A 20,302-nucleotide genomic window follows, 5' to 3' on the forward strand; every position below is an offset into this window, starting at 1 on the left:
ATGGAGTTCGCCTTTTTTTTATAGTAGCTGCACACTTCTCTGTACTCAGAGTCATATGTAAATCTCACACCTAATAGCCTTAAAAAAACTGATCTGCGAAGTTCAAGGAGAGAAGAAGTGTGCATGCGTGAGTATACATGGGCATACATGAACATGCAAAGGAAACAATGCATGAAACCCTCAGCATGTCATGATCTCCAGAAGGTAATGCTGTCAGAAATCAGCAGTCCCTTTAATAGAATGCTGTAACAACCAAAGAGACGATTTATTTATTTTTCATTTTGTGAATAAGAAGAATTCTGGCGAGCAGAACATGTGAATGTTTTGTGAAGTTAGAGATGGGACGGATTCAAATGGGGCTGTGTTTGAGACTGACTAACAAAATAAAAAAAAAACCCAGTGATTGGTGGAAAACACCTACAAGACCAAACATTTGACCCAAAGAGGAAGAACAAATGATCATGAAGCCATTTCCCATGGGACATTATTTTGAAATGAATAGGAAAATATATTTATGAATGTACTGAAGTGAACAACTGCATGCTGGCAAGGACACATATATGACTCACAACCTGATGACCCTAATGCCAGCTTGGATGTGTGGTCCGCTAACTAGCTGTGGCACCCCGGCTGTGGAATGAGCTCCCTAGACAGGTTCGCCTGGCACCTACATTGTACTCCTTCCAGTGCCAGGTGAAGACCTTTTCATTCTCCCAGTATTTTAGCATTTTAGCTTCCTAGTCTTTAAGTTTGGTGTTTAAAATCTGTATTTTAAATCTCTGCATTGCTGCTAGGTTTTATTCTGGTTGTATTGTTATAGTGTGGTTTAAATGCTTTTATATTTTATATTGTTTTATCCTGCGCTTTTTGGTTTTAATTTTTTTGAACTTTGAACAGAGAGCTTTGGCTATTGGGCAGTATAGAAATGAAACAAACAAACAAACAAACTTCAATGGGACTTCCTTCCTAATTTATGTTCCTTAAGATTGTAAGCAAAACATCTTTGCACCTAATTTTAAATATTTTTTTATGAAACATCATACTGATTAAGTGAGCAATACTGCTAAGGAAGCATCCACGCAAAGAGAAATCAACAGCAATCTGAAAGGAAATTTAATTATTGGAAGAAATTATGTCACAAATCTGTGCCCGACCCTTTGAGAAATACCAGTCAGCAATAATGGAAACTTGAACAGCCCTCCCTAATCTTCTTTTCCATATGAACAAACTGAATGAACTGCATGCCATTATTTTGAAATTAATGAACTTCTTCTCTCCCAAGACCCCACCAAGAATCCATTTTGACAGTGACCACTTTGGGGGCAGGGTGTGTGTGTGTGTGTGTGCGCGCGCGTGCACAGAACTGACTCTAGAAAACTGTTAGTATATTTCTTTCTAAGACAAAAACGGAGTATCGAGGCATTTGTGGTAGAAAGGCTGGCAGGTAGGGGTGTGCGGGGAGAGAACCCCAATCTTCTTAGCATTATGATCTTAGGATCATGCTTCTCAGTAAAGAGCTTCTTGTTTTTAGTAGTAGAAGACAAGTTGTGTACTAGGCCTGGACTACAGTGCAACCAATAATTGCAATGATGTACAGCTGACTGGAAAAAAACAGATGAGGATCAATGGAGCAAAAATATACAGCAGGGGTGCAGAACCACTTTCAACCTGAGGGCCGAGAAGCTCTCAGGGGCTGCATTCCAGTGGTTGTGGGGGGGACGGGGATGAAGGCAAAGGAGGTGGAGCCAAAGGCAAAAAGGGTGGAGCCCAAAAATAGCAGCATATTTTAGCTTAAAGCTTGTACTGCCCGTAACTAAGCCTTAGGAGAGATATTTCAAGTTTTTAGAAATTGTAAAACACTGCACAAGAGCTAGGAAACTACCAAACAACTGTGATTAGGGGAACCAGCATGGAACCAGGGGAAGGGGTGTGCCTTCCAAGGACCTCTGAAGGACCAGATTGGGAACCCCAGAGGGCTGGATTTGTTTCTGCACCCCGATATACAGCGACTGACACTGGGGACACATGTATGTATTTCTCATTTGGGATGCAATTAATTGGTATTGTGAAGCCAAGTGCATAAATATTCAATCATACTGCAATACTTATAATTTCAACAATACAGAATGAAATTATACAGTTATAAATATGTGTGCTTATGTTTAGGGTGAAGAGAGCAATCCTATGCCCATCAGACAACATCGAGGGGGGGGCATAGGATTGCTTGGTTTCCTGTCTTTGAGCTCAGAGAGAGGGCTCCAAGCTTGGAGCCAGGAAACCACCTTCCCCGTCCTCTCCCCATTGCCCTCATAGCTGGCTCAGAGAGAATTGCACCAGCTTCCTCTCCATGCTTGAAAAATGCAACATGGAGATAGGGAAAATGCGGTGTTCCAGGGGGCGAGGAGAGGAGGAGACCAGGGCAGCTGCCTTACCCCATTTCCTAATGCCACCCCAGCCTCCTTTCCTCCCCCTCCGCGGTGCTGCTGCTAGACAGGCAAAATCGCCTGTCTAGCAGAACGGGGTGGCTGAAGCATGGAGCCTCCACTCTCCTCCCACTCTGCAATGGATCAAACAGGGATCTCTCCAAACTGGGAGAATGGGCATCAAAATGGAAAATGCAGTTCAATGTAGTTCAAGTGCAAAGTGAAGCACATTGGGGCTAAAAAAAACATAGCTTCACACATACGCTGATGGTATCTTTGGCAGCAATTACTGACCAAGCAAGAGATGTTGAGGTTGTGATGGAGAGCTCAATGAAATGTCAACCCAGTGTACAGTTGCTGTGAAAAAGGCAAATTCCATGTTGGGAATAATTAGGAAAGGAATCAAAAATAAAACTGCAAATACCATATGGGCCTTATACAAATCTATTGTGTGACCACACTTGGAACGCTGTGTACAGTTCTGGTCCCTGACCTAAAAAGGGATATTGTATGTAGAGTGGAAAAGGTGCAGGAAAGGGCAACTAAAATGATCAAGAGGCTGGAGCAACTGCCGTATGAGGAAAATGTACAACATCTGGGGCTGTTTAGCTTAGAAAAAAAATGAGTGAGTGGAGAAATGATAGAGGTGTCAGCTCTGTTGAGTCATCTCAACAAACCGTTCTAGCAGTTTTCATCCCCACCAGGAATCTTTTGTAAACCTAATGGGTCTTAACTGCCCACTCAAGTCCAAGCCACCCCAAAATACTTACCACCACAGCAGGGAACAATATATTGTTGCTGGGAAAATCTATTTCCTCCCCAACTACTGTTAGGATTCTAGCTATGCTCAGAGGAACAGGAAAGACGGCGGGGGGGCTGATGACATCAGCGTCCCTGCTAATAAAAACATGTTGGCGCTCCATCCCTGCAACCCTGACGCTGCTACACCACTGCCAATGTCTTTGTTCCTGCACCATGGCTCGTTCTAGGGTCAGGTCTGGCCACTGACATGGTGACACTAATTGCAATATTACACCAACACGGGACATAAAGGACTTGAACTTCATTGGCCAACAGTAGAAACCTGTGCATGTTGATTTGGAAATGAGCCCCACTGTGTTCAGTGGAGTAGAAGGGCACAGTATTGCTGCTTCTCAGTATCTACTCTTTATGACTGTGGGGGGGAGGCTCTCCAGAGCATGTTCTAGACTAGCCTTTCCCAGCCATGGGCTCCCACTTGTTGGACTGCAACTCCCATCACCCCCAGCCAACTTGGCCAATAATTAGGGATGAAGGGGTTTGTGGTTCAACAACATCTGGGTAACCAAGGCTGGGAAAAGCTGCTCTAGACCATCAGTAGAAATGGTTGGGCTCCTCTGTTTTATCCCTTGAGATGTTGGAGGAATCTGTCTGGGGGGGATGAAGCTCGTAGTCAGCTCAGCCTCCTGGACTTCGGCTCGCTTTCCCACGAGCTGGCCTGACTCAATCTGCATTTCCATGTTATTTGTTTGTGTAAAGCAATTGGTGCAAATTCCAGCCACAATTTGCACAAATTATGCAAATTTCAGCCACAATTTGCACAATTTACGCAATTTGTGGCCATGATTTGTGTAAATTGTGGCCATGATTTGTGTAATTTGAGCAAGTTACAGGTGAAATTTGCATAATTTGTTGCTATAGTTTGTGCACATTGTTTTTTAATGAAAAAAATCAGTTCCCGGATTTCGGGAACAAACCCCCAGCTCTGGTCACAAATGCAAGCCAAGTTGGGGGTGCCGCAGGAATCAGTTGGGCCCGAAAATGCCCAGATTTCCGGGCGACTGATGCCCCTATTTATTCCACTGGTGGGAGCTTCTCCTGAGCAGAGTTCTGCTCATGGGACAGTCCTACCAGTGGAAGCAGAAGAGGCAACTTTCGCCACTTCCCCCTTCGCCCTTGCGCTGGGGCGCCCTCTGGGACAGTGAGGAGAGCTTCAGGGGAAGGGGGAAACAGCAAAAATTCCCCCTCCTCTGTCTGCCAGCCGGATCCTCTGTTGGATCCTGGTCCCATCCATGACTGGAAGAGACCCTTCCATTCATAGCAGCCTAGTTAAATTCAAGTCACTACAACTTTCCAGTTAAAGCCCCTTTCAGCCCTACTTGATTCAGATGTCCTGGACCTAATGAAATTAATCAGAAGATGTGACACCAACTAAAATACCCATTTAGACTTAAGGGTATTTCTAGAAAATGGTGTTTTTCTCCCCCTTATTTCCTTCCCTGAGGTACTTGAATAGCTCTAAAAAGCCCAATTACCTTGAAAATTCCAACACATTAAGGATCTCAAATGTCTCTTCTTTTCCAAGCTGCAAATATATGAGAAAGAAGACAGACTTTAGCACAGGAAAACTAGACAATGGGGAATTACACATCCCGTGTTCAAAGATCCACATTAAAATATGTGAGGATGGCTCCCTCTGCTGGGTAAACCAGTGTACTTCTGAAAGCCTCCAAGAATGTGGCAAAGCATGTATTCATAATAGTACGATGCCCTGCGCGCTGGGGAGAAACAACCTCATAAGAAGCCATTTTAAAGTGTACACAGGGCTCCCATTCAAATGACTGTGGCTGGTCTGCTTGGTAAATTGTTCCTTTCCAGTAACTGAGACCTCTCAAGAACTGGGTCAATAAATCTGACACACAATTGGTGTCAATGGCCTGTAATTAGGCAAACTATATTCTGGCCTTCTAGTTCACAATAGCTTTCAGGTCTCTTTATTCAGTGCTCAAGAAATTGACTTTTCCTAGCTGTGTGACCCCTAGCTGGCCCCCACCCCTAACTCAACCACACCTCACTCCCCACAGGTTTCTCACCTTATGTTCACCTCTTGGACTTCTACCATGCTCTGGGCTAGCCTGAACATAGGAAACTCTCTGGAGCTGGACAACTGGGCTATCTCCCTCAGTACTGCCTACACCAGGGGTGGGTAAACCATGGCCTGCAGTTGACATGCGGCCCTTGGACGCCACCTGTACGGCCCGCAGCAGGTGCCCCAATTCCTACTCAAGTGCCAAGGTGGCAAGATTGTGCTGGTGAAGAGGGCACGTGAGGATGACTCAGTTGCTCAACTGCGCTTCTGAATGCCACCTGACTGAGCTGGGGAAGGAGATGAATGGGGAGAGCCATCCCCATGTGCCCACTTCTCCAGCCCAATCGAACCTAATGCAACTGGGATCTCTGTTTCTCCAATGCGAACAGTGGTGACAACAGTGATCCTAAGCAGGATCACGGGGGTGGAGGTGTTCCCCATCCCCCAGCAATCCCATCCCGTGTGTGTGTATATGTACGTGTGGCTCCAAATACTACCTGGCACCACATGGGGCTGTTTGGGCTGGAAAAGTTGCCCACTCCAGGTCTAAACTGACTGGTTGTAGCTCTCCAAGGCAGCCTTCCTGAACTTGGTGCCCTCCAGATGTGTTGGACTACAACTACCAGAATCCCCAGTCCAACACATCTGGAGGGCACCAGGTTCCAGAGCTACACACAGAAGCCTTTCCCAGCCCCGCTTGGAGATGCCTGGAATCCAACCTTTTGCACACAAACCATGCGCTGTACCGTTGAACCACAGCCCTTTCCTCAAAGGGTTTGCTTCCACGACATCACAGGAAGTCAAATGCCAGATCTCTGTTTCATTTGACAGCTGCTTTTGCCAGCTCACCAGACTGGCCTCCCCAGAGGTGCCTGGCCCTGTGCCATTTTCTTATTATTTCCAGTATTTCTAGGTCACACCAATAACAGACTTCTCTGTGAGACTCGCAGCTCGGCTTTTGTGGACGCTCTTACCGCGTCGATGATAACAGAACGCGGAGTCCTCCCGGTGAAGACATAGCCAAGTTTTTTGGCTCCTTTGACTAAGGCTCCTTCATCTGTCAAGAGAAAGAGAGCCTTCCTTTAAGGGAAATTTAGTACAAACCTAGAAAAATGACATCATTATCGTTATCATAAAAGAAGTTCCACTGTGGCACTGCATTTAGAAAATTACATACCAGTAAGAGGCATATGGGTCCTTCTTGCTCTTTTGACTCTTTGGATTATTTATTTATGTATTTGTTTTATTACAAAATTATTGCCTACTTTTCTTTATAAAATAAACTCAAAAGCAGCTTACAACAGTAATAATAACCGGATACATAAAAGATAATAAAAGCAGTTCAAATCACAATACAAAGAGTTCAAACCACTAAAATCAATTTCATACATAAAAATCAAGAGCAGGATAAAACAATTCAGCATAAAAACAGGGAGGCAGAACTTTAGCCCACATCAAACTACTGATGAAAGAATGAGGTCTTAGCAGCTCGTGTGAAACTTAAAAGAGAGGGGGCCAACCAGCGCTCTCTAAGAGGGGAATTCTACAGCTTGGAGGCTGAAATAAAAAAATACCCATGCTGCAAGGACTATGCTGAAAGGACAGGCATGTATGCTTTTTTCATTATCATCCAAATTGCCACCGTATTGTACTTTCTGGGTCTGTTTACTTAGCCTTGCTGTAAGGGGCAATTACTACTGTGCTGTAGTAAACTTTACTACAATACAGTGGTAGGGATGGCTGAGGAATTTGTTGAGTTTGTATTTTAATGTGAGAAAACCACTTTTCACCTCCAGGAACCAGATGCAGACCCGAACACGATCTGCAACCAAAAATCTATACAATTCCAATCTTGTGATACATTCCACACACACAAAATGTTTGACAGGATACGTACATTTAAAAATGTACATAGAACAACGTGTGGACTTCTAAAATACACATGAACACACTTTCGTACAGTTATCTTCACTACATAGCCTGAGGTCCACTGGCAGGTCCCAGTCACCTCAAGTGTGGCTCTCTGCCTCTCGCTCTCATTCTCTCTCTCTCTCTCTCTCTCTATCTCTCTCTCTCTCTCTCACACACACACACACTTTTTGTGGTAGCTTCCCACTCTTAGCAGGGCCTCTCTAGCTTTGCCTTGTTGTTTGCTTTAGTGGTGGACCCAGCCGCTGTGATCTGGGCTACCAGAGACAGCTTCAGGGGTGGGGAACCAGGAGACCTGCTGCTGGTAAGCTGGAAGGTGGCAGCAGTGGCGGGGAGAAGAGGAGAATGCAGGAGCAATCAGCCAATTCAGTGTGGGGGGGGAGCTGAAGAGACAAAAAGAAACATGATTGGCTAGCTTAAGCGGTGCACGGTGTGCTCCCCCCACAACTGGCTTCAGTGGCAGCACTGGGAGCCAAAATGGCTCCTAGTTGAAAAACAGTGAAGATCTCTGCTTTAGTAAATGGAGGCCTACATACAAAATTGTGTACATTTGACAAACTTGCACAGTTTTTAAAATGTGCCCCAAAATACATGCAATTTTTTGTGTGCAGGCAGGAGAAAGCTTGCACGGAACTGGGACGGAAAGAGAATGGTGGTGGAAAAACAAAAACCTCGACAACATGGAGCTTGTCAGATTCACCCATCCCTACACAGCAGTAATTGCTCCTTATGCCAAGGCCACCCCAAGCACTAGGGCCACCCAGCCAATGACTGGAAGATGCGTTCATGTTAATTCTGCAGTGTCATTAGTGCCATGTTACATGCTACACGTATCGTGTACCGTGTAGCTTGGGCTTCTGATTTTCTTTAAGTAATTACAAGCACGGGGATAGTTTGCAGGGGGGTCACAATATGCAGATAGTGGATGTTTACCCCTTTCCTCCCTAGCCTCACCCCCACCTCCAAATCGTACACACTCCTGGCATGTGGCTAGGAAGTTAAAAAAAGGTCTCATTGGTGCCGATGGATTTTTAAACTAACATTTCTAGCCACACAGGAAACAGCCATTTTCAGCAAGGCACGTCTGGGAAGAAAAGGGATAACCCTCCCCTCCCTGAACACTATGACACACACACCACAAACATACACAAACCCTACCAACCTGCACCTGTGAATACTTAAGAGAAAATCAGAAGGTGAAGGCGCATGCTTTTCATTCAGTGTCATTTGGCCCTTAGATACAGCACTGATTTTTCGCATCTGTTGCAGAGGAACCTTGATTTCCTTGGGAGCTGGTCAGAGATCCCTCCACAAGAACATCAGTCATGGCAAACAAGCATTTCTAAATGATAGCTTGTCCTCCATTGCTGATTGCCATGTAGTTAGGGATATTTGGTATTAAGTTGTCAAATAGTGTGATCCTACACGTTTACTAGCAGTAAGTCCCACTGTGGTCATTGGAGCACTCCCAAGTAAGTGTGCATCTAACTAAGAACATAAGAACATAAGAAGAGTCGTGCTGGATCAGGCCAAGGGTCCATCTAGTCCAGCATTCTGTTCACACAGTGGCCAACCAGCTGCCCACAAGAAACCCACAAGCAGGACACGAGTGCAACAGCACCCTCCCACCCATGTTCCCCAGCAACCAGTGTACATGGGTGTACTGTCTTTGATATTGGAGGTAGCATAGAGGCATCAGGACTAGTAGCCACTGATAGCTTTCTCCTCCAGGAATTTGTCCAATCCCCTTTTAAAGCCATCCAAAGTGGTGGCCGTGACTACATCTTGTGGAAGTGCATTCCGTTGTTGAACTACGGGCTGTGTGAATATAACCCTCCTTTGCCTGCATCGAGCAGAGTTGCTTCTGTTTCTAATGGGCCGGTCTGCATGTAGCTCCTGGTTGCCCCACCCTGTATGCCTAATCATAACCCTAGTGAGCATCAAGCCCCACGCCAGCCCAGTGTGCACTGGCTATGACAAACCTGTGCTTGCCTGGGCTTGTGTCCCACACAAGGAACACATCTCAGCCCCTTGGGCTCTTGTTCTCCTGGCTCTCAACTCCCCTCAGAAGAAGGAGTCAGTGACCAACCTGGAGAGGAGGCCTGGTAGATGATCGTGTTTCCATCTCTTTCTGGAACAACGGTGTGACAAACGGCCAGGAGAGTGAGGAATTCTTGGATGTGAGTCGCTGTGGGCTACAAAGCAAAGCCTGAGTTAGTCCAAATGAGTGGTCAGGCCATATGTAATCCTGAAGAATTCTGAAGCCAGCCTACCCCCAACCTGGCACCCTCCACATGTGTTAGGCTACAACTCTGGTAGATTGACACAGTAGTCGCCAGTAGATTGACACAGGAGACAATCTTTTGTGAAAAAATTCTGCAGATTCGCTACCCCCTGAAGAAGGCCTAAAAATAAGAAAAAGGCCAAAAAGCATTGGACTTCCTACAATAATGGGGGGGGGGCTGCATCCTGAGAACCTGTTTCTCTTCTTTGCAATTTATTTTGGATGCTCAACCCCTTCTTTTTCTAAACAATGCCCATCAGCCCCAGCCAGCATGGCTAATGGCCAGAGATGGTAGGAGTTGTGGTCCAAAACATCTGGAGGGCACCAGGTTGGTCAATGCTGTTCCAGGCCTACCTCTTACCCCTAACTCAAGGGTGTTGAACCCCTTTCAGCCCTGGGGCCAAATACGTTTTGGAGAAGCTCTCAGGGGCCATGTTCCAGTGGTTGGTGGGGTCAATGGTAAAAGGGGTATGGCCAAAATACCCAAATATGCCAGCATACGTTAGCTTAAGCCTCTTACTGCCAGCAATGAAGCCTTAGAAGAGGCATTTCAACTTTTTAGAATGGGGGGAAAAAGCTGCACAAAAGCCAGGAAGCTACCCAACAATTGGTGGCTGGGGAAAGGGTTGGGGCCAAGGGAAGGATGTGTGGCCTTCTGGGGAACCCTGGAGGGATGGATCTGGCCCTTCAGCCTGAGGTTCTGTATCCCTGAGCTAAAGGTAGAGAACAATTGATGGTGTATGGATCTCCACCTTAACTACTCTGTGATTTTCTTCCTCTTCTGTCTCTCTACTTCCTGGCAAATACACGATAATTAGACTTGATGGATTCTTGGATCTCACCCACGAAGGTAAGAATGTAAAAACAGCCTTTCCAGATGAGGCCAACACTCCTCTTTGTTTCTGGGCCAGTCGCTTCAGGCCTTTATTGTTCACATGACAAGCATATCGCCTATCTGTCCTCCCACAGGCCCTCCGCTCTCAACCTTTGTCAGCTCACAGAAAACAATCTGACTTTCCCCAGTGCAGCCAGACTTTGGAGGACATCCCATAATTTCTCTGTATGGAAATCAATAATTCAGTCTGCTTTTGTCTTTCTATTTTCACAGCTTACAATAGATTCCACCCACCCGATTCTGGAGCTACAATGGAGGGCCATCTTTTCACGTCAGCTCTTCCCCGAGGGCCATTGTTCTCACTTTGACATGTCGTGCCAGCAGCAGTGCTATATTTATTCCACTGCTGGATGCCAAACCCAAATGTCAAAAGCATCACTTCAGAGTTATCTGTAGATGCCCGGGCACCTGTGTATGGATGGGGCAGGTGACTCTATTTCCCATTTTCTAATTCAAGTTGGGGTGAAGGGACTTTTTTAAAAAAAACCTCAGACACTTAAGGTAATAATGAAATGCTGCAACATTTATTTTCTTGTCAGTCCCAAGTCTGAGTGTATCTTTTGGGCTTAGAAATAATGTGCAGAAAGTGATCCTGAGCCCAAATTATCATGCAGATGAAAAATGGATCTGATATTTTAAAAATTGTATTTCTCTTGAAAAAGAGTAGGCTGTCCTTCATACAAATGGATTCCATGGCAATATACGTGACATGAGAAACATTCAAAATTACAAATACAGTACTGTAAAAACAGTACAAATAACCATTATGCAAACAATAAAATGGAGAGGCAGAAAACAATTGGTTGTATCCAGTGTCAGTCCTCCTTAGAGCAGGCCCACTGAAATGAATGGGATGAGTTAGTCATGATTGACTTCTGTTCCATTCATTTCAATGGGTCTACTCTTAGGAAGTCTAACATTGGATATAGCCCCATTAAAACTATACAACAAGCAGAAACAATACTATCAGTTCAAACGCCTGGGCAAATAAAGAAGTCCTGACCTGGTCCTGAAAATATAGCTCCAGTCGGATTTCCCTAGGGAGAGCATTCTGGAGTTGGGGTGCCACCACAGAAAAGGCCCTGTTCTTTTGTATGTACATAATTTACTTCTCCTAATGATGGTACCCAGAGATGGGCCTCATCTGAAGGTCTTCATACATGGCAGGTTGGTATGGGAGGAGTTTGTTTTTAGAAACAGGGAGATAAAATCCAAGTGAATGTGTGCTACATCCTATGCATGCAAGATGCCTCTTTCTGGATCACAGCCAATTGTGAACAATTGCCCTGACTCAGAGCTCTTGCATGAGTCTGTTTCCCCATTTAATTTCAACAGAGCCTCAAGAGCTCTGTGCACATCAGGGCATCCACTCTTGCAGGAAAATCAATGAATCCGGACGTGTAAGTGATTAGGATTTAGAGCATTAGTGCTTAACTTGCAGAGTGTCATCAGTTCCATAGCACAGGGATGGTGAACAAGTGGCTTTCCAGAGGTTGCTGGACTTCAACTCCCATCATCCCTCACCATTGGCTATGCTAGCTAGGACTGGTGGGAGTTGCAGAGCACTAATATCTGGAGGACCAAACACTCCCCACCCCTGCCATAATTCATAAATTAAGGCACATATGTAGCACATGCAAGCAACAACAACAAAAAACAACCCAGAAACTCAAGTAATAACACTGGTCTTATTTTTGGAGATTTTGGCTTGAATTTGCTTCATTGTAGCTGCGAGGGCCGTTTCTAGAAGGAGGCAAAGCGGGCGGCTGCCTAGGGCACCAAGAAATCCAAGGAGCCAAACAACCCCCAGGGAGGCAGCAACAATGGTGGCTGAGTGAGTCTCGACACACAGTGACGGAAAGTGCGGCTTTGGCCAATCCAGGCTATAGCTGTGCGCCGTTTTAAATCACAACATTTTCCCTCATGCGCGAGGCAGCAAGCTGAACCGATCCACTTGTTACCTTTGGGGGGTGCGCAGCCAATGCGGGCATTAGAATGGTTAGAGTGTCTCATGAACCCATTCCGTGCTGTTCAGGAATTAGAATTGTGGGGAAGGGGGCAAAATTGTACCTCGCCTAGGGCGCCAAAGTGCCCTGAGATGGTCCTGGTAACTAACTTCTGTGGAAAAAGCATACAGTGTTGCTAAAGTTAAGCATTATAATGCTGGTCATTTCTTCCAAATAGGACCGATGAGTTCCTTGAGATCGGCTGTCAAATGTCTGCCCCCAGGACCCTGTATTTAATTTTAGCAGGTCTTTTAGGGCTCAAGGGCAGGGCTTTCTCAGTGGTGGCACCACCGCTTTGGAACCAGCTGCTCAAGGAAGCCTGCCAAGGCCACCCTTGTTGTCAGAATTCTGGCCAAGAGAGAAGACCTTTCTCTTTCCTCAAGAGTTTTACAAGGATGGATGCTTTTGTTGCTTTTCCTTCTTCTGTTCTTTCCAGGTGGTTCTGACTTTAGGCATTGTATGCTGCCTCTGGCTCCTTGTGGCAGGAAGGCAACTAATCTACAGCACAATCCTATGCATGTTTACTCAGAAATAAACCTCATTATGTTCAGTGGGGTTTACTCTCAAGGTCAGTGTGCACTGGATTTCCATCACACACACACCAACCCTTAACATATTGACAGAGAAGCAAGTTCCACTGATTTCAGTGGGATATACTTCCAGCAGAGGGGTGTCAGAGTGACTAGAGTTTGTCTTCTGCCCAAAGAGAAAGGATCTTAGCAAACTGTGATGGAAGAACCATCGGTGGAAGAATGCCAAAGAAGTGGGCTTACATGATCGCTCTCAATGTTTTGCAGCAGCCTCGGGTCATCAAATTCGCAAGATTCGCTGGTAGAAGGAGGAAGCTGACTAAGAGTACAATAAAAAGCAGGAAAAATTAGCTTACAACATATACAACCATTAATAATACACAGGAGGAGTCGGATGTATTTCACTCCAGCATCATCCACTATCAAGCCCCAAACATCAAGAGTCTTCCGGAAATATTGTGATCTGCCCTTTAGCAGGAGTGCAGTTCTGAAGGAGACACGAGGACATATTCCCACCCCCCACCTCCCAGTATTACCAGCAGTCTACTGTTTTCAGAGTGATCCCACATTTAACTCTAGGGATGTACAGATCTGGTTAAACCCATTCTGTCTGTGTTTCACAGGTTGTCAGGTGTCTTTCATTCCATCGTACACTCACTGATGGAATCTGTTTTGTTTTTTACCATACTTTCGTTCTACTTGTGCTAATCTGCATTAGCGCAAATGCACATTGGTGCATTAGTGCAAGACTGAACTTGTGCAAATGTACAGTTGTGCCAGTGCTCGTGAGTTAGCGCAAATTAACGCTAATTCCCCTCCCCCAAAAGTGAAGAATTGGTCTGCAAGTCCATGGAACCTGCGTGACTTGGAAAAAGCCAGGCCGCTGTGGAATGTGCAGGTCAGATCCAGAGAAATCCAAACTCATTTGAATTCATGGTGGGTTTCTCTGATGTCCCTGTTTAACTCCACTGCATTTGACAGCCTAACCCAACTGCAGCACCCTCCAGATGTGTTGGACTACAACTCCCATCACCCATAGACAGCAGCACCCATGCTGGCTGGGAGTGATGAGAGTTGTAGTCCAACACATCTGGAGGGTGCCAGGTTGGGTCAGGCTGCCATACGGGAATGCATCCTTTGTATCTTTCCCAGGTGCATCGTCTTCTTCTTCCTCCATACACGCCCGCCTTTCCCATCCAGCCTCAACAAGCCACCAGCGGCACTGCCTCCGCCAAATCTCCCAGGCACTTGCCCACCTGAACCGTCCTATAGCGCTCTAGTGACATTCACTCCTCGCCATTCACTTTTGCAATGAGGAAAAAAAAATCCCTTCTGAAGAATTCCAGATTATCACCCGTCAATGTTTCTTTACCTGAAGTCTTCTGATGAACATTCCCTTGCCAGTTCTGGAAAGTGACTAAAAAGAAGAGAATAGGCACAATTGATAGGATGTCTGATGTGATCAGAATGAAAAGGCTGCACTATAGAAAGCTGTAAAGCTACAAACCTCTAGATGGCTCCAAAGGAGCCACTGTACAGATAGCAGAGAGCTAGATTAGGGCAAGGGAAACCGAGGGCTGAAAAGTTCAAGCTTGAAATGCATCCATCCAAGGAACCAAAACTGTGGTGCTAGCAGAAAACGAGACTGACAGTACAACCCTGCACATGTTTATGTCCCACTCTGTTCAGCAGGGCTTACTCCAGATAGGTATATGTACAGTCAGAGCCAGAAATATTGGAACAAGGATAACTGTTTTGGCAGTTGGCCTCTGTACACCACCACACTGAAGATCAAAGGAAACACACCCAGATGGGAGCGAAGTCAGGAGTTTCAGCTGTAATTCAAGGGGTTTGGCAAAAGTGGGGCGCTGTCAGGAGCGCCTTGGCGGCCTTTCTCAGTAGATTCCAATAGCCAACTCAAGACACAGATGAAAGGATTTCTTTTCAAAGCTTTAATCCTTTTACAACTTAATGACTCTTTCAGATGCTAATCACCAGCGACTAAAGCAAGGAACAGCAGAGTGGCCTAAGCTCCAAGTAGGCAGTTGATCCCCGTTTGAAAGAGAGTCACTCAAAGACCCAGAACGTATGGGCTAGGGAGAGATCTTCCCTCTTTCCCTTGGGTCCATGGGAGACAGCTGTTGCTTGCGCGCCAAATGGACGCTACGCCTCCTTTCCGCGCCCTCCATCGCTCATCGGTCTTTGTGTCTATGTCGAGCATCTAAGAAGCCCCCATCCCGCACTCCCTCACTGCCAGGGTCACTATCTATCTTAGGAATGCTGGCAGGAGGAATCTCTGCCAGGTGCTGAGCCTGTGAGGGATGATTGCTGTTCCTCCTCAGAATCCGAACTGCTCTGAGGCTCTCTGGGCTCAGTTTCCACCCTGACAGGCACTAACCATTCAGGAAGTACAGCCGGTGGCATATACACACCCCCATCGTTGGTGGCTCATAAGTAATGGAACAAACCAACATCATTTCAAACTTAAGGATCACCTGGATGAAAATCCTTTGCAGTCAATGACTGCCTGAAGTCTGGAACCCATGGACATGACCAAATGCTGGGCTTCCTCCCTCGAGATGCTTTGCCAGGCCTTTACTGCAGCTGCCGTCAGCTGCTGCTTGTTTGTGGGTCTTTCTGCCTTCAGTCTAGTCTTCAGTAAGTGAAAAGCATGCTCTATTGGGTTGAGATCAGTGACTGACTTGGCCATTGAAGAACATCCCAGTGCTTTGCCTTGAGAAACCCTTGGGTAGCTTTTGCTGTATGTTTTGGGTCATTATCCATCTGAAATATGAAGCAGCGTCCTATCAGTTTGGCAGCATTCAGCTTAATCTGTGCAGAAAGTAGAGCCCTATACACTTCAGAATTCATCCTGTTGCTTTTATCAGCAGTCAGATCATCAATGAACACCAGTGGCCCAGTTCCATTGGCAGCCATCCATGCCCATGCCATAACACTGCCTCCACCATGTTTGACAGATGATGTGGTATGCTTTAGATCATGAGCTGTTCCTTTCCTTCTCCATACTTTTCTCTTCCCATCATTCTGGTACAAGTTAATCTTGGTTTCATCAGTCCAGAGACTCTTATTCCAGAACTGGGTAGGCTTTTTTAGGTGTTTTCTGGCAAAGGCTAATCTGGCCTGTCTGTTCTTGAGCGTTACCACTGGTTTGCACCTTGTTGTGAAGCCTCTGTATTTACATTCATAAAGCCGTCTCTTGACTGTAGATGTTGACAATGACATGCCTACCTCCTCAAGAGTGTTCTTGACCTGGCTAGATATTGTGAAAGGGTTCCTCTTCACCATGAGCAGAATTCTGCGGTCATCCACTTTAGTTGTCTTCCATGGTCTGCCAGGCCTTTTGCTGTTGCTGAGCTTACCAGTTGATTCCTTCTTTTTCAGGATGTTCCAAACTGTTGTGCTGGCCACTCCCACTGTTTTTGCTATCTCTCTGATGGGTTTATTTTGTTTCCTTAGCCTAATGATGGCCTCCTTCACTGGCATGGACACCTCTTTGGACCTCATGTTGGGAGTTCCAGTGAACAGCTACCAAATGCAAATGTAACACTCAGAACCACCTCCAGGCCTTTTATCTGCTTGATTGGTCATGGGGTGCCCAGGAAACAGGCCACACCTGACCATGCAGCGGCTTGTCAGCCATTCATTCCACTACTTATGAGCCACCAAGATGGGTGTGTGTGTATGCCACTGGCTGTACTTCCTGAATGGTCAGTGCCCCACTTTTGCCAAACCCCTTGAATTACAGCTGAAAGTCCTGACTTCTCTCCCATCTGGGTGTGTTTCCTTTCAACTTCAATGTGGTGGTGTACAGAGGCCAACTGCCAAAACAGTTATCCTTGCTCCGATATTTCTGGCCCTGACTGTAGGATTACTGCCAAAGTAGTATCCAGGAGAGTTAAGGGACCGATGTTAAAGCTAAGGGGAAGGATCCAACAGGGTGCTTCTGCCCCCACCCATTCCTTTGTGCCCCACCAATTCCGTTGCACAAATGGGAACCACCACTTACACAAGGGTGATTTAGCACTTCCTTGAGGAAGTCCCCAAAGGAGCTTCTGGAAGGAGGGAGGTTTCCGCTCTTTTCGGGTTGCCCCGGAAGCACTAAATCAACACTGTGCAAGCAGTGAGAGCTGCTTGTGCAACAGAATTGGTGGGGTGTAAGAGAATCAGCAGGGGTGCAAGTGCCCCATTGGATTCTGCCAAAGGTTCTTAAGACATGGGGCTGACAACCTCTCTACAGAGAACCTTCTCGATACCTCTGTCGTTTCTGTACATCTTCATTAAGACAGAAGTGCTACGCGATTGCCACCACCTCACTAATTTTCCAATCGGTGTAATGAAAGCGACCCTATGATCCCTAATTTTAATTAGTTTCTTTATTTCAACATGTATATCTCATCTTTCTACAGAAATTATCAAGACAGCTAACAAAACATCCCTCTGACTGACGTGCCAAGGACCACTAGGATAATTAATTTGCTACTGTAATTTCAGCAACATTTTTGCTGTCCTGACATTCCCCCATCCCATCCTCCCTTGAGCTCCATAAAGAGAGATTGTGACAACAAAGTATGAGATGCCATTTGATCCACAGAACTGCATGATCCAAAATTAGGGATGGCGGAGAATTTCTCCATGAATCTCCGGGAGGCCGAATGCCAACGCATTCGGCCCCCCGAAATTGGTGGTGAAATTCTCCGCCGGCCCCCCGCCCCCCCCCCAGGATGGGACTTACCTCGTGCGAATGTCCCTCTCGGTGGCGGGTCCCGGCGGCGTTTCAGCGGTGTTTCGGCAGGGGCGGAGTCGGCGGCCGGTCTTCTGACCGGCTGCCGCCACTACCATTGCAAAATAAAAAAGTAAAGTAAAAAAACAACAACACACACACCCGTGATAGGCTACATAACGATTTACGTAGCCTATCACGGCTAGATTTCCAAAGTCAGCCGTGATAAGCTACGTAAATCGTCACATAGCCTATCACGGGTGACTTTGGAAAAAAAAAAAAGCATGTACACAAATGGCGGCACCCATGGGGCGCCGCCATTTGCATTCCTTAGTTTGGCACGTCTAGTCTACGTAAAGATTTACGTAGACTACAGCGAAAATAAGGGCAATGCAAATAGCGTTCCCTTATTTTTGCCGTAGTCTACGTAAATCTTTACGTAGACTAGACGTGCCAAACTAAGGAACGCAAATGGCGGCGCCCCATGGGTGCCGCCATTTGCATACACGTTTTGTTTTTTTTTTCAAAGTCACCCATGATAGGCTACGTGACGATTTACATAGCCTATCACGGCTGACTTTGGAAATCTAGCTGTGATAGGCTATGTAAATCGTTACGTAGCCTATCACGGGTGTGTGCTGTTGTTTTTTTACTTTACTTTTTTTTTCGCGGCCGGGTAGATGGGGCGCTCCTCCCTGGCCTGAATTTCGGCAGCGAGGGATGGGGCGCCTCCCCCCCCGGCCTGAATTTCGGCCGGGCGAGGTGGGGCGCCTCCCCCCCCTCGCCTGAACTTCGGGGGGAGAACTGAAGCGCCTCCCGCCCACCACGAAGCAAGCTGCGGGACCAGGTAAGTCCCTTTCGTCCACCCCTATCCAAAATACAAGTCGATGGTTTCAAATGGTCCATGAGTCTATTAACAGTGAAGAAACCTTAAATTTGTGGTGGGGAAATTATGGCCTCCAAGATATCGTTGTACTACATCCCATTATTGCTGACTATTGGCATGCCAGCTGGGGCTGATGGGAGTTGAAGTCTGGAGGGCAGCTGGTTCCCCACACCTGCCTTAAATGCACACTACTTGAAGTACAACAGAGGTTTCTCATTTCTTGGACCAGCCATAGCCTATAACCCTGGGACAAGATCTTCCTGGTAAGAGCCCCAAATCTACTCACCATATCCTACCACCATAATATTGGGGTTGTTTGTCCATTATGGTTCATGCTAAAGAACATATCCTTATAGCCTCAGCAAAGAAGAAAAAATATCTTGGATCTCCCCTCCTCCAAAATTAACAAATAAAATCTAGTACATAGAACTAAATAATTTGTCACTTCAACAACACTGATTCATTAAGTTTCTACAGTGTATATGAAAATGGTACATACATACCCGTAGGTTACTCCAGCGATACTGCATTTCTTAAAGTTCATAATATTGCATGTTAAGGTGCCTGTTTTATCAGAAAACAGGTATTTTACCTGGAAGACAAATCGCATGCACTAATGTAGGATATAAAAAGGGAAATGTATATTATAGAAGAAAATCAAGGGAAACAAAAACAGCCATGAACTGCAGTCCTCTGCATGTTTACTCAGAAGTAAGTCCCACTGTGTTCAATGGGCTTACTCAGAGGCAAGTATGCATAGGTGGCTAGAGGTAGGTGGAGAACTTACACAAATGTTCAAAGATCTTTTTAACGTCAAAGGTCTTATTAACCTCAATGATGATAATTTTTAGTGACCTTTTTATTGTATTAAGGTGTTGTTGTTTTAAATTGTTGATCACCACACTGATGGCTTTTTAGCAAATAAGGTGGTATATAAATGAACAATAATAATAATAATAATATAATTTTAAAGACTTAGGGAGCAATCCTATAGGTTACACCTTCGAAGATCGCAAGCTCCCGAACTCAGAGGCTCCCAATCATCCAATGCAGGCAGGTGGAGCAGCAGAGACTATCTTCGCCTCCCCATCTTCCCACCTTGCATTTTTCACTAGATGGGCCAGCCTGGGTGGATGTAGCTAGTCCAGAGCTTGAGAATACTTCACTGGTAGGAAGAAGTTCTGAACTGCAGCAATGGTAGCTCACCACATGGGGCAGCTGCACACAGAACCAAAGGTTTCTGGTTCTGGCCCCTGCACCTACTGACATAGTGGCTCTTCAGTCTCAGGGAGAGATCTTTCTCAGCTCTGCTACTGGTGCCCCTTTAACTGGAAATGCCGGAGATTGAACCTTCTGCATGCAAAGCATGTGGTTAACTAATAAGCAATAGCCCCTCTTTGACCTATGGGCCAGAAAGAGAGCCTCTGTTCCTGGGCGACCAACAAAATACCCATCAGTCCTTGAATTAGGCAGAGTCAGTATGGTGCAGCTGTGACGAGTGTCGAACTAGGACCGGGGAGACCCGGGTTCCCACTCCAGGTAGCTCATTGGGTCAACCTGGGCCCATTGCTGTCTCACAGGGTTGTTATGAGGATAAAAGGGGGCGGGTATTCTGCCCTGAGCTCTTTGGAGAAAAGGCAGGATAAAAATGAAACAATGATGCAAAGGTGTTATTTTTGTCAACTCAATCTGAAGAGTCTGAAATGACAAAGAAGCGCCACATGAGGTTAGAAGACATTGGTTTGGATCCAGACTAAGTT

At 46.0% G+C, this 20,302-nt stretch overlaps 1 protein-coding gene across 1 annotated transcript in view; it reads right to left on the bottom strand.

Annotated features, from left to right (window-relative positions):
* Window positions 1-20,302, bottom strand: part of ATP8A2 (ATPase phospholipid transporting 8A2) — a 519,580-nt gene that overhangs the window by 414,529 nt on the left and 84,749 nt on the right. Inside the window, exons 15-20 of the mRNA XM_084845428.1 lie at window positions 19,046-19,134; window positions 14,288-14,332; window positions 13,159-13,234; window positions 9,290-9,395; window positions 6,246-6,328; window positions 4,718-4,767 (exon numbers count right to left, since the gene is read on the bottom strand). Of these exons, the coding sequence (XP_084701554.1) occupies window positions 4,718-4,767; window positions 6,246-6,328; window positions 9,290-9,395; window positions 13,159-13,234; window positions 14,288-14,332; window positions 19,046-19,134 (449 nt within the window). The remainder of the gene's footprint in view (window positions 1-4,717; window positions 4,768-6,245; window positions 6,329-9,289; window positions 9,396-13,158; window positions 13,235-14,287; window positions 14,333-19,045; window positions 19,135-20,302) is intronic.

The sequence above is a fragment of the Heloderma suspectum genome, chromosome 3, assembly GCF_057233095.1.
Source record: "Heloderma suspectum isolate Gila_16-S chromosome 3, 16-S_ref, whole genome shotgun sequence".
NCBI classification, from domain to species: Eukaryota; Metazoa; Chordata; class Lepidosauria; order Squamata; family Helodermatidae; genus Heloderma; species Heloderma suspectum.